This window comes from Pongo abelii, chromosome 6, assembly GCF_028885655.2.
Source record: "Pongo abelii isolate AG06213 chromosome 6, NHGRI_mPonAbe1-v2.0_pri, whole genome shotgun sequence".
NCBI classification, from domain to species: Eukaryota; Metazoa; Chordata; class Mammalia; order Primates; family Hominidae; genus Pongo; species Pongo abelii.
Genome location: NC_071991.2, coordinates 147,179,850 through 147,194,618, shown reverse-complemented (window position 1 = coordinate 147,194,618; position 14,769 = coordinate 147,179,850). Strand labels below are relative to the sequence as shown.

At 44.8% G+C, this 14,769-nt stretch overlaps 1 protein-coding gene across 2 annotated transcripts in view; it reads left to right on the top strand.

Moving 5' to 3' along the window:
- Positions 1-14,379, top strand: part of ZNF777 (zinc finger protein 777) — a 29,964-nt gene extending 15,585 nt beyond the window's left edge. For both annotated transcript variants that reach the window (XM_024250362.3, XM_024250360.3), the window contains exons 5-6: positions 8,903-9,154; positions 12,809-14,379. In XM_024250362.3, coding sequence (XP_024106130.1) covers positions 8,903-9,154; positions 12,809-13,965 — 1,409 coding nt within the window. In that variant the 3' untranslated portion in view covers positions 13,966-14,379. The remainder of the gene's footprint in view (positions 1-8,902; positions 9,155-12,808) is intronic.
- Positions 14,380-14,769: the final 390 nt, after the last annotated feature.

Here is a 14,769-nt window from a genome sequence, read left to right as displayed (position 1 = left end):
TACTTACATGTAAAATCCGTAGATCAAATAAGTGAATGCATTCATGACACAGAAGTGTAATGCTTGTTTTTTTAAAAAAGAATAGAAAGGAACTCTTGGAAATAAAAAATGTAATAGTACAAATTAGAGACTCAGGAGCAGTGTTGGAGGATAAGCACACATCCCAGAAAATAAAGCTAAAAGAAAAGAAAATAGGGAAAAAAAATAAAAATAAAGGATGGAAGGGAATAGGGAAAGAATAAGAAAACTGAAGGATGGAAGTCCAACATCAGATAATAGGAATATCCAGAAAAAAAGAGTAGCAGAAACAGGTGGGAATTATCAACAAAATAATTCAAGAAAAAGTCCTGCCAATTAAAGCCATAATTTTCTAGATCGAAAGAGCCAGCTGCCCAGAGCACTGGAAGAAAATAGACCTACACTTTCAGCACGGAATTTCAGAGCAACTGAGAACAAAGGAAATCCTATGAACTTCCAGGGAAGAGAAACAGAGTCATGTGAAGAAACAAGAATTAGAATGGCCTCAGACATTGGTAACCACATTGGGAGCTAGAAGACAGTAGAGCAGTGCCTTTCCAATTCCAAAGGAAAATATTTTCCAACTTATAATTCAATATCTAGCCAGACTATTTCGATTAAATATGAGTGAAACTGAGACATTTTGAGATATTCAAGTCTCCACAAATCCTTTATCAAACTGGGGCAGGCGCTTTGCCAAAATGAGGAAGTAAACCAAGAAGGAGGCATTACAAACCCCAACTTGAGACAGAGGTAGAGGCACTCCAGGTGCACGGCACAGGGGCATTCCGAGAGGTCAGCTGTGCACCTAGAGGCAGCCAGTCAAGTGGGGCATCTCCACAGGTCCCAGAAATTTGTCTTCAAGTAGATGAAATAGATAAATACCCAATATATTTGAATGTTTGGAAAGGAGAGTTACACAGCAAGGTAAGATTGGGGGAGTTTGGGGCTAAGTTCATGATAATTAGTCGTAAGCTGGGCAAAAGAAAAAAGTGTCAGATTTAGGGAAAGCAAGAAGGTTTGCAGGCATAGGAGGCACTCACTGAATACTACAGAGTTTAGTTATAAATAACATTGATATAATCTAGCGAGGTAAACACCCAGTATTGATCCAACTAAAATTACAACAAAACTGTATTGGCAGGATCAGTTTGGAGGAGATGGTTCTGACCTTCATCCCTTGGAAGTCAATGGATGATGCTTAAAATTGAAAACTCAAGGAGTAGCAATATAAGTGTGTTACTTAGAGTTATGGAGGTAAATGACCAAAGAGTCAGCTGGAATCATTGAAGTGATTGCTTCAGGGAGCAGGAAATGGGGGCAGAGGAGTGGAAAAGAACTTTTAAAAAATAAGTTTTGGGCCGGGTGTGGTGGCTCACACCTGTAATCCCAACAGTTTGGGAGGCCAAGGCAGGTGGATCACTTGAGGTCAGGAGTTTGAGACTAGCCTAGCCAACATGGTAAAACCCCATCTCTACTAAAAGTACAAAAAATATGTATATATAACTGGGCGTGGTGGCCCGTGCCTGTAATCCCAGCTACTCAGGAGGCTAAGGCAGGAGAATCATTTGAACCCAAGGGGTGGAAGATGCAGCCCCATCTCAAAAAAAAGAAGTTTTGAAAAACTGTTCAACTATGTTCAACTAGCCTATGTGCATGCATAACTTAAAAAAAATTTTTTTTAATTAAAAAAACCTAACAAAGTATAGCCATGCGAAGATTGGAAAGTCAGTGTCAACCAATATTTATTTACTTTGAGCTGGTAGAGAGAGTTAATGTGGCAATACTGGTTTTTAATTTCACAAAGAAAAAGTACAGAGAGAGTGAAAGTCCCCCATAGTTTTCTCTCAAGAGTCAGCAGTTTATTCATTCCAATTTTATGTGCATGTGATTACATACACATAGCCTTAATTATATAAGTAATACATATACACATTATCATTGTAAAAAATTCAGACAATATAGAAGTATTGGCAAGTTTCTTTTTTCAATACTATATCATTGACATTTTTACATGTGAGAATATATAAATTTGTCGTGTTCTTTTCCATAGCTGACAGTAGTATTCTGTGTATTGATTTCATAATTTATTTAAATACTCTCCCATTGATGTGCATTTAGGGTGTTCACAAGTTTCAGTGCTTCAGTAAAGATGATTATAAATAGATCTTCATGCACTTGTCTGGAATTTATTTAGAAATGGATTTTCTGGGTCAAAGGATACACCCACTTAAAAATTTAATAGATCCTGGCAAATCTCTTCAAATCACTTGTGCCAATTTACATGCCTTCACCCTTCTAAGCATGAGAATGTTTGTTTCTACACACTCTTACCAGTAATAGGCATTATTTATCTTTTTCTCATTTGCCAAAGTAATAAGTAGAAAAAACACAATATTTGGATGTTTTTATTTGACTTTCTATAATGGTGATGTTGAGCATATTTTCATACCTTTATTGATTACTAGTATGTCTTACTACTCTGTGAATAATCTTTGTTATTCTTTTGAAGTATTCGTCTTTTTATTATTGATTTGTAAAAAGCTTTTAAAATATTAAGGATATTAGCTGTTGTCTAACAGTATGTATGTGAATACTTTTCCCAGTTTCTGGTTTACTTTTTTTTTTTTTTTTTTTTTTAATACAGAGTCTCACTCTGTTGCCCAGGCTGGAGTGCAGTGGCGCTATCTCAGCTCACGGCAACCTCCACCTCCCGGGTTCAGGCTATTCTCCTGCCTCAGCCTCCCGAGTAGCTGGGGGTTACAGGTGCCCACCACCATGCACGGCTGCTTTTTTTGTAATTTTAGTAGAGACGGAGTTTCACCATTTTGGCCAGGCTGGTTTCAAACTCCTGACCTCCAGTGATCCACTTACCTTGGCCTCCCAAAGCGCTAGGATTACAGGCATGAGCCACCACGCCTGGCCTGTGGTTTACTTTTATATTGTGTGCGTGTGTGTGTGTGTGTGTAATAGCAGTTTTTAACTTTTATGTATTCAGATTTATCAGTCTTTTTTTTTTTGAGACAGAGTCTCACTCTGTCGCCCAAGCTGGAGTGCAGTGGTGCAATCTCGGCTCACTGCAACCTCCGCCTCCCGGGTTCAAGCGATTCTCCTGCCTCAGCCTCCCGAGTAGCTGGGATCACAGGCCCCTGCCACCACGCCCAGCTAATTTTTGTATTTTTTAGTAGAGATGAGGTTTCACCATGATGGCTAGGCTGGTCTCAAACTCCTGACATCAGGAGTTTGTCCTGACGTTACCCGCCTCAGCCTCCCAATCTGGGTTTCATATCGGGTGTAGAAATATTTACTCAAGCTATTTTATTTAGTGAATACTATGATCACAGATCTTAGGTTTGTGAGCATCTCAAAAAAAACCTATAAAAATATTTGAAACACAAAATAAAATTTTTTTTGCCCTAGAAAACAAAAAGAAAATTGTTAAGTCTAAGTAATTAAATGCTTATTTTAACTAAATGTCTAAAAATATAGCATCATATCAGTTTCAGTAACCAATAAATTCAGTCTTCACAAATGTTTAATACATTTGAAAACAATTTATAGGATTTTCCCCACCTCATAGGAGTTCTTATGAACACGAATTATTACAAAGATTAAAAACCAATCACAGATTAAATGTTTCTTATAGCCAAATGATGGCAACAGTAAGCTACAAGAATCCTTTCAAAACAATTTATTGCAAAATTTATAGTTGATAAGAGTTGGGCACGTTTAATATGTTTGGCACGAATAACCAAACATCCTCCAGAAGGAATATCTGAAATCCCATAGGGTTACAAATAGCCTGTTCCTCAGCTTAAAGTTGTAAAACTTAGGTATGAATTTCTTATTTATACATAAATTTTTTTGTTCATCAGGAGTTTGATGTGAAATATGTGAAGTAGCTTTTTTCCCTTTCTAGGCAGGAAGCCAGTTGTCTCCATTCCTTTTAAACTTTTCCCCACTGGATTGAAATGTTACCTTTTTCATAAACTATATTCCCACAATGTATGCGTCTTCGATTAATTTTTTAAATGGGAGAACAAATTCCTGCTTATAAATAAATGCAGCTTGGTTGTCAATACTCTTTGAAAAGTTGTTCAGGGTGGGGAGACGTTTTTGGTGGGAAACACTGGCGTTCCCTGCTATCTAGCAAGTGGAGGGGAGGTGAAAGTGTGTACATACTGCCTGTTTTGAGGGAGAAAGAGTACGTGCCACAAAGAGGAGCAGGCGAATGCCTGGAGCTCAGGGAGGAGCACAGCTACGTCCAGCTGAGAGCACTGAAGAGGCTTGATGGAGTGGTGGACACTCGAGTTGCGTCTTGAAGTAGGGCCAGGTATTGAAGGCACTAGTCTTCAAGCTGAGGTACCCATGCTCTTGAGGGGACAAGGGTACTCCCCAAGAGGGACATAATACAGGTGGCTTTGAGGGCACAATTTCCAGTCCTTAGGCCATCTCTTCTTGTCCAACTGATCAGCCAAAAGCACACAATGCACGTGGTCCCTGAAATGTGGCTTCTCATCTACATCTCCCATTATTTAAAAAAAACAAAAAAAACCCCAAAAAAAAACAGGCTGCTGGGCATGGTGGCTCATGCCTGTAATCGTAGCTCTTTGGGAGGCCGAGATGGGAAGATCACTTGAGTCCAGGTGTTTGAGACCAACCTGGGCAACATAGGGAGACCTCATCTCTACAAAAACTTTAAAAATTAGCTGGGCATGGTAGCACATGCCTGTAGTCCCAGCTACTCTAGAGGCTGAGGTGGCAGGTGGTTTGAGCCAGGAGGTTGAGGCTGCAGTGAGCCATGATCTCACCACTGCACTCCAGCCTAGGCAACAGAGCAAGGCCTCATCTCTTAAAAAACAAAACAAAACAGTTACTTCTTGCCCATCTCCATCTTACTATAAAGCATTTCTCAGAGGCATGAAGCCCCCAGGTCACCAAACAGAGAGAACATTCAGAATTTTCAGATACGTGTCCTGCAGCGCGTCACTCTGGGGCCTGGATGGCAAGTTCTCTTGCAGCTTAGGTTGTTTGCAATATTTTACCTTTAACAAAATTGAAAGAGAACCTAATCATGTTGTGAGCTGATAGGTCATTAGAAACAGTTTTTGATGATAATGTTGACCATGTGATCTTTGTGGCATATAATTCAGAAGTTCAGAATTGAGTGACAGTTCCATAACAAAGCTTCTTCCAGCCCATCTGCATATTTATGTAAATGAGGTTTCCCAGTGTAAATGAGGTTTCATTTATAAAAATGAAAAAGACTAAAATTGATTCTGAACTGTACATTCTACAATAAGAATATTGATTTCTAGATAAGTAAACTAATTGGAAAAAATTTCTATTCATCCTTATAAGAGATACATTTCCCAAAGTTTCTTTATTTTCTATCTTGGATAATTATTTATCATTCTATAGTGATAATCACTAAGGATAACTTAAGCCAGAAAAAAAAATGAACACTTAGAGACCTGTGGTTATTAGAAATGAAAGCAAAATTAAACTTTCAACTTACATACACATTTTTGTGGCAGAGTGGTAGATGAAGTGATCAGTAAAAGGCTTCTAAGCATACAAATATGTTCTATTAGGATAAAATTCTGTGGGCAAAGTGGGAATAGAAATAGAAGTTCAAGGTGAAAAGGAATGATATAAAAATTCCAGCTATCAAAGAAGAATTTGTTCATGTATTTTTAAGTGAATAATGGTGGGTTTAAAATTGCTGAGGTTCTTAGATTCCATTGGCGACATTAAAGGGTGATGGAAGAGTTTATTTCAAAGTATCAATATTTACAATACTCCAGAAATTACATCTTTTGCAGTTACTGATGCATTTTATATATTTATTCAAAGAGGTGCAAAGGAGTACATAGTTTTAAAAATTATTTTAAGGTGTAAGCAAGCAAAATATTTGAAGTAGTTTGTGAAGTCAGGGAAGAAGTTTTCCTGATGCTAGAGTTTGTGCTCATGTTTGTGGAGGGATCATAACAATTTAGCACAGAGACAAGGATTGAAGACAGACGGGAAAAGGCACACAACTAATGGAGCAAAACCCCAGGGAGAAAGAAATGGGCAGGGCTAAGGAAACAAGCAGAGGAGTTCAGTGACAGGAGGAGGGAAGAGAGACATTATTTTCCCTGAGATTGGAGAGAAAAGGGAGGTAAACATGGTGACTTTGAGCCAGTGTAGGAAGTAGGGGATGGAGGTATGGATGACTTTTTCTTTTCCTTTTAATAGAGAATAGGACACAGACATCTTTGGAGAGAGTGGGAGAGTCCCACAGTTCTGAGGGAATCAAAGGTCTTCATTTAAGGCTGTGGCGGGGGTGGGGGGTAAATGAGAACATTAGAGCTGCTTTATATTCCATCTGCTTCCAAACAGTTGGTGAATCAGAGAGGCATTAAAGGAGTGCCACGCATCCGAAGGAATCCAGCTTAGGTCATCTAGCACCCATTTTCAGCCTGATGAGTTTGCCTGATTTCTTAGTAAGGGAATGAATGGACTTGGCAGAGGAGCACAAGGAGCCTCAGGAGGGCAGGACTGAGGCTGCTTGGTTCATTTATCTCCTGGTTTCTTTTCTCTTTTTCTCACAGCACTTGTCACCTTCTAACATACAAAGTAATTTATTTATTGTGTCTACTACCTTATGTAAGGTCTATGTTTTTTTTCACTGGATATATCAAAAGCCGTTAGACCACATGACATGTAGTTGGTGCTCAGTAAGGGTCTGCTAGTAAACATTCAATGAATGAATGAATATGTTTGTACATGACATATTTTATTGTTATTGCAGTAAACATTTGTTCACCATAGCAAAACTCTGGGAACAAAAAGCGAATGTTCTTCTATTAGGGAAAGAATGAATAAGCTACGGTATTATCCTGACCATGGAATATATACAGCATTTTTAACAATGTATTAGCACTGTAGAAATTGATTTGAAGCCAGGTGTGGTGGCTCATGCCTGTAATTCCAGCACTTTGGGAGGCTGAGGTGGGCAGATCACTTGAGGCCAGGAGTTCGAGACCAGCCTGGCCAACATAGTGAAACCCCATCGCTACTAAAAATACAAAAAATTCACGCCTGTAATCCCAGCACTTTGGGAGGCTGAGGCGGGCGGATCACGAGGTCAGGAGATCAAGACCAGCCTGGCTAACACGGTGAAACCGCGTCTCTACTAAAAATAGAAAAAATTAGCCGGGCGTGGTGGTGGGTGCCTGTAATCCCAGCTACTCGGGAGGCTGAGGCAGGAGAATGGCGTGAACCTGGGAGGTGGAGCTTGCAGTGAGCTGAGATTGCGCCACTGCACTCCAGCCTGAGCGACAGAGCGAGACTCCATCTCAAAAAAAAAAAATTAGCTTGGTGTGGTAGCGCATACCTGTAATCCCAGCTACCTGGGAGGCTGAGGCACAAGAATCACTTGAACCTGGGAGCTAGAGGTTACAGTGAGCTGAGATCATGCCACTGTACTTCAGCCTGGGCAACAGAGGGAGACTCTGTCTCAAGAAAAAAAAAAAAAAAAAGCCAGGTGAGGAGACTCAACGCCTGTAATCCCAGCACTTTGGGAGGCCGAGGCGGGCGGATCATGAGGTGAGGAGTTCCAGACCAGCCTGACCAACATAGTGAAACCCTGTCTCTACTAAAAATGCAAAAAATTAGCCGGGTGTGGTGGCAGGTGCCTGTAATCCCAGCTACTCAGGAGGCTGAGGCAGGAGAATCGCTTGAAGCCGGGAGGCGGAGCTTGCAGTGAACCGAGACCGCACCATTGCACTCCAGCCTGGGCAACAGAGCGAGACTCCGTCTAAAAAAAAAACAAAAAAAGAAAATAAATTGGTTTGAAGGGATTTCTACAAGATATTTGAGTAGAGGAACACAGAAGAGGCCAATAGTGACCAAAAAAAAAAAAGAAAAAAAACATATAAATGTGTATGTGTTGTTTAGAATAACAACATAAGCACAGAGAAAAGTCCTGGTAAATTATAGGAGTTACCTGGGAAGTCATAGTGGTGAAATGGGAAGTGAGGGAAGGGGAAGGCAGATTAGACAGAAAAAAATACTGCACTAAAAACCAAAAATGTGTTATAATCCCATTTATGTAAAATGACACCTATGTATGTAATGATACATTTGAAATTAATCTACAGACCTATAGGCAAGTTTAAAAACAAATTTCAGGGCACTGTGTAATAGGATGCTATTTAACTAAAAACAAACCCAAATGCCCATGGTGTACAGGCATACGTGCTTGGGAATGTGAGTGTGTTTTTGGCCACCTCAGGGTATGGGGCCGAAGGGTGGGAGTGGTCAGGAGGTGGTCTTTTTTCATCAACCTGATTGTGAGTGAGCAGATGAGAGAGAAACTGTGTTAACTGTACCAGTTGGCTGGTCTGACTGAGAAAGGGAATGAGCATCTCTTTAAAATAAACCTTGGCTGGGCGCAGTGACTCATTCATGCCTGTCATCCCAGCACTTTGGGAGGCTGAGATGGGAGGATCACGTAAGCCCAGGAGTTCAAGGCTGCAGTGAGCTATGATCACACCACTGCACTCCAGCCTGGGTGACAGGGTAAGACCTTTCTCTATTGAAAAAATAAGAGTAAAAATAAACCCTGACAATGCTGAATTTTTTTTTTAATTATGGAGCTCATAGAAAACAAACTTTGCATCTATTTTAACTTGACTACAGTTTGTATTGGTATTCAAAGCTACAAGGTGTCCAGAAAATTCTGTGTCTACTCATTTCCAACTCAATATTACATTTCTTCAGGGTCTCTAAGATAAGACTTATTGAGATGTAAATTGTAGGGCTGCAGAAACCTGGGCAGTTGGCATGAACATTCTGGGTTCTTTTCTCCTCCTCACCCCTGCCTACCCTTTCTCAGCACATGATGGGATCGTGATTAAGATCGAGGTACAGACCAACGACGAGGGCTCAGAAAGTTTGGAGACACCTGAGCCCCTGATGGGACAGGTGGAAGAGCACGGCTTTCAGGACTCAGAGCTGGGTGACCCCTGTGGGGAACAGCCAGACCTGGACATGCAGGAGCCAGAGAACACGCTGGAGGAGTCCACGGAAGGCTCCAGTGAGTTCAGCGAACTGAAGCAGATGCTGGTGCAGCAGAGGAACTGCACGGGTGAGTGCTGGGCGGGGACAGCCGGGGAAGTGTTGCCATGAGGCCTCCCGGAGGGCCCCTGCCCCCTGGGAAAGCTGTGGTTCCTTCAGAGAGGTAACTGGACACTGATGGGGCAACAGGTGGGAAAGAATTACCAAGCACGGCCTCGAGTATAGGCTCCGTGACGTGGGACTTGCAAGAATCCGTCTCCAACCTAGGAAAGAAGTGGTTACATCTAAAGACTGGTTCAGGCAAAGGGATCTCAGAGCTCCCCTATCCCACCCCTCATTTTACAGGCAGAGGTTAAATAGATGGGGCAAGGCCACACAGAGAGTGGCAAAGCTAGAACTCTCCCAACGTGTCCTTGATCATCTCATATCACCCTAGAAGCCTCAGCTACCTTGAAGATTTTAGCCCTGGAGAGCATGGTTTTCAAATAACGATAGCACTGACATTCTGTGGTCGAACCTAGTCTTCATTTTTGTTTAATTATAAAACTTATCACCATGCTGCTCACTCTTGTTCCTTCTGAGTTCAGGAATAGTAAGGCACTGGGGCTCACGGTGGCCTGATCCCAGGACATCTTTCGTGATGGATTTTCTGATGCTGAGCCATCCTGGCAGGCCCGGGAAAAGCCCTACTTGGTCATCATGATGTATTTTTTGAATTCACTATTGGACTTAGGTAATAAATATTTTATTCAAGTTAGGCAACTGTATTCATAAATGAAATGAACCTTTTCTTGAATTATTCTCATCTAATTTTGGAAACAGTATTATACTGGACATATCAGATGAACTGGGCAGCTTTTGCTATTGTTCTGTATTCTGAAGAAAAAAAAAGGAATTGAATATGTTCCTTGAAAAATTGGTAGAACCCACGTGGACTTTTGGTTTGTCTGGATGTTTCTTTTATGTGTGAATCATTCACTATCACATGTTTGTATTGTATTTTTATATTTAGAAATAGATCCACATACATTTCTGTTTTTAAAAGTATTATATTGATGTAAAATATTTAAAAATTATCTGTAGATAATTCCTCTGTAATTTGCCTTTTTGCACTTAATAAAATACCCCATGGTATTTTATTAATGACCATCTCGTTGGTCAAAAGATATGGATCTAGGCCCAGAGCAGTGACTCACACCTGTAATCCCAGCACTTTGGGAAGCAAAGGCAGGAGGTTTGCTTGAGCCCAGGAGTTCATGGCCGGCCCAGGCAACATAGGAAGACCCCATCTCTACAAAAAATTTAAAAATTAGCTGGGAATGGTGGCGCATGCCTGTAGTCTCAGCTCCTCGGGAGGCTGAGGTGGGAGGATTGGTTGAAGCTGAGAGGCTGAGGCTGCAGTGAGCCATGATTGTATCACTGCACTCCAGCCTGGGTGACAGAGCAAGACATTGTCTCAAAAATATGTACATATATGGATCTATCACCTTATTTTTAAGTAACTCCATGGTATTTCAGAAGTGTTTTTGACATACCATGCTGTCTTTCATAAAAGAATAGTGAAAAGACATAAGGTAAATTCTGAGTATATGCTAAATTGGGACCATCATTGTATAAACTCGATTGCCTTTTGAGCAGTCCCCATTAATTGTAGTAGAACTTTAGAAAACTACTAAACAGTAGTTTGTGGAGTTTTGAGTCTTGAGTTTTAGGGCCAAATGTTTGGTGTTTATCATTCCATTAAGAAAAAAGCACCTTCAGCCAGGCGCAGTGGCTCATGCCTATAATCCCAGCATGAGCTGGGAGGCCGCGGCAGGCGGATCACTTGAGGTCAGGAGTTCGAGACCAGCCTGTCTAATGTGGTGAAACCCCATCTCTACTAAAAGTATACGAATTAGCTGGGCATGGTAGCAGGCACCTGTAATCCCAGCTACTCGGGAGGCTGAGGCACGAGAATTGCTTGAACCCAGGGGGCAGAGGTTGCAGTGAACCGAGATCGTGCCACTGCACTCCAGCCTGAGCGATAGAGCCAGACTCAGTCTCAAAAAATAAATTAAAAGAAAAAAAGAAATAAGCACCTTTGATGCTCAAGGAGAGTTTAGCGCTTCTCAGGATCTATTTTCCCCTTTGCCTTTCAGACGTACTCAGTATTTTCGGGATAAACACCAGGGCAACTAGTTAACCACACTCTGCAGCTGCCTGCTCCTTGATCTTTTAGGCATCATGCTCCAAGGATGTTCTGGGTCGCTTCTTGCTGAGAATCCTAACACTACTGCGGCAGCCTTGACTCAGCACACCTGTGTCTTCATTTTACCACTGTAGTTCACTGGCTATAGACGAGGCCAAGGAAGTGCTAAGGACGGGGAGTCACTAGCAACCTTACAAGACGTTGGCTGGGTCACAAACATTGCTAGCTTCAGTCCATGTTACTTGAGGAGGTAGACCAGGTGGGTCCCAACCTGCAAACTCTGGAAAGGCCTAGGACTTCATTTTCTGTTTGGAAACATCACTTGATATCTCTGGGCTTGGATGACCCATCTGTAAAATGGGGAGAATTCTTGCTTGACTCATCCTATAATAAGATATTGTGCTCATGAAAAGAGAGGACAGGTATGAGTGCTCTGAAAAGGTCTTGTTGGTTTGTTTTTAATTATTCTTCAAACACAGAATTTTTGTGTCTTCTGTCACAGATGGGTCCAGAGAAGTGAGTGACTTTCTTATGTCACACAAAGCTGGTGACTAAAAATAGAACTCGCCAGTTAGTGCCAAATAAGTACAAGGCACTTGAGAAAACTCAAACAGGAGTCGGGAGCCACTTCTTTTCTCTAAAACTTACATTATCATAAAGGACCAGGCTAGAGAATTGAGGGGGCATCCCCGGGTGGGGCATGCATTGCCTGCACCTGATCCAGATTCAAGGGTGGTCGAGTCTGACTGTGCCGGTGCATCTTCCACCCATGAGAGGCTGCAAAAGGCTGAGTTCCTGATTCCTGGGGTGGGCACCAGTGAGTACTGTGGGCTCCAAGGAGGGGTGGAGTGCTGTAGGTTTTGATCATCAAGGCAGACGTGGAGAGGAGAGGCAAATTTCTGGAGGAAGGTGAGGAAAGGCACCAAGAGGAGAAATCTCCAAGTGGATTAGGAAAGAAGTGGGCTGGTCTGAGCAGAGTTCAGGCAGAGATGTCCTCAGAGGGGCAAAGAAAGACTGAGAACCTTAGGAGTGGAGACCCTTTGGTACAGCTGGTAGAAACCCAACCTTTTAAGTAGCCTAATGGAAAAAGGGGTGTGTATCGCTCATATAATTAGAGAATCGCGAGTATTCCAGCATCAGGCATGGCTGGATCCAGGTGTTCCCACACCGGCTCTGTGTACTGGTTTCCTTCTTTCCTGCTGGGTCCAGCTGTACCAGCAAGTTTCGCATCATAACCAACAGGAAGCGATTTCCCCTGCGGTCCTCAGTATAAAATCCAAAGAGGACTCTTTTTAGCCCTTTTAAGTCTGGACTCATTCCTAAACCAAACAGCAAGGCCAGTCTGGGTTACGCGTCTACCCCGTTGGGGGAGGGAAGCGGACCAGGAGCCGCAATGAGGGGAATTTTCCCAAAAGAAGGAATTTGGGCCAATAATGCAATGTTTTGGTGAGGGTGAAGCAATGCTGTACCTTCATCCAGGTAGGTTAGGGGCGCCAAGCAGCAGCTAACGACTTTTTCTCTCTGTCCCTGGAGCAGAGGGGATCGTGATCAAGACAGAGGAACAAGATGAGGAGGAAGAAGAGGAGGAGGAGGATGAGCTGCCGCAGCACTTGCAATCCCTTGGGCAGCTGTCCGGGAGATATGAGGCCAGTATGTACCAGACCCCGCTGCCCGGCGAGATGTCCCCCGAGGGCGAGGAGAGCCCCCCGCCCCTGCAGCTAGGAAACCCCGCGGTGAAAAGGCTGGCGCCCTCCGTGCACGGTGAGCGGCACCTGAACGAGAACCGCGGGGCCTCGAGCCAGCAGCAGCGGAACCGGCGCGGCGAGCGGCCGTTCACCTGCATGGAGTGCGGCAAGAGCTTCCGCCTGAAGATCAACCTCATCATCCACCAGCGCAACCACATCAAGGAGGGGCCCTACGAGTGCGCCGAGTGCGAGATCAGCTTCCGGCACAAGCAACAGCTTACGCTGCACCAGCGCATCCACCGCGTGCGCGGAGGCTGCGTCTCACCTGAACGCGGGCCCACGTTCAACCCCAAGCATGCGCTCAAGCCGCGTCCCAAGTCACCCAGCTCTGGTAGCGGCGGCGGTGGCCCCAAGCCCTACAAGTGCCCCGAGTGCGACAGCAGTTTCAGCCACAAGTCCAGCCTGACCAAACACCAGATCACGCACACGGGCGAGCGGCCCTATACGTGCCCTGAGTGCAAGAAGAGCTTCCGCCTGCACATCAGCCTGGTGATCCATCAGCGCGTGCACGCGGGCAAGCATGAGGTCTCCTTCATCTGCAGCCTGTGCGGCAAGAGCTTCAGCCGCCCCTCGCACCTGCTGCGCCACCAGCGGACTCACACAGGCGAGCGGCCCTTCAAGTGCCCCGAGTGCGAGAAGAGCTTCAGCGAGAAGTCCAAGCTCACCAACCACTGCCGCGTGCACTCGCGCGAGCGGCCGCACGCCTGCCCCGAGTGCGGCAAGAGCTTCATCCGCAAGCACCACCTCCTGGAGCATCGGCGCATCCACACAGGCGAGCGGCCTTACCACTGCGCCGAGTGCGGCAAGCGCTTCACGCAGAAGCACCACCTGCTGGAGCACCAGCGCGCGCACACGGGCGAGCGGCCCTACCCCTGCACGCACTGCGCCAAGTGCTTCCGCTACAAGCAGTCGCTCAAGTACCACCTGCGGACCCACACGGGCGAGTGAGCGCGCGCCCCGCCGCCGCCGCCGCCCGGCCAGGTGCGCGGGCCGAGCCCCCCTTGGACACCGCCAGGCCCGAGCCCAGCGGGCGGGGGCGGGGCGCCCCCCAGCCCCTTTGCCGTGAGCTCCCCTCTCCTCTCGTCCCTCCTCCCAAGGACATGGGGGCAGTGAGACCAGGTCCCTTGCTGCCGCCTTTCCCCGGGGGCCCCAGGGGGGAGGGCGCGGACCTGGGGAACCCTTTTCGGGCTGTTAATTTCGTTGACAATAAAATGGATGAAACCAATCAGCACGGGGGGCGTGATTTGGCCGCCGGCCACTCAGAGGGGCGGTGTAGGGCCCATCTAGTTGGGGATAGAACTTTATAATTACCTTTTGGATACTGTGGTTCTATTTGATAATAATAGAGTAATTTTTAAAAGACGAGCGTTTCCTGTTTGCCGTTTTTGTTTGGTTTGAAGGGGAGGGGTTGAGAAGGCCCGAGGGACATACGCTAGTGTCAGTTGACAGGTTCTGTTGGGACCCTTTTTTGTGTTCCTTCTCCATTTGGGTGGTGAAGGAGACGCTGATCCCGCCGGTTCTGAAATGGAGAAGGAGAGGCAGGACTGATGTCTAAGGGACCGCGGGAGCCCCAGACCATCGTGTCTGCCCTGGAGTCCATGAGGATGCTGGGAGCTCAGGACGGAATAGGTCCCAGTTGACTAGCGTGGTCAGGGAGAGTGACAGTCAGGTTTGGAATGAGCTGGAAAGAAGGTCCTGTAGCAAAAGCTGGGTGCTGCCTTCCGTGCCCAGGCGTTCCTGCGTAGCTTGAAA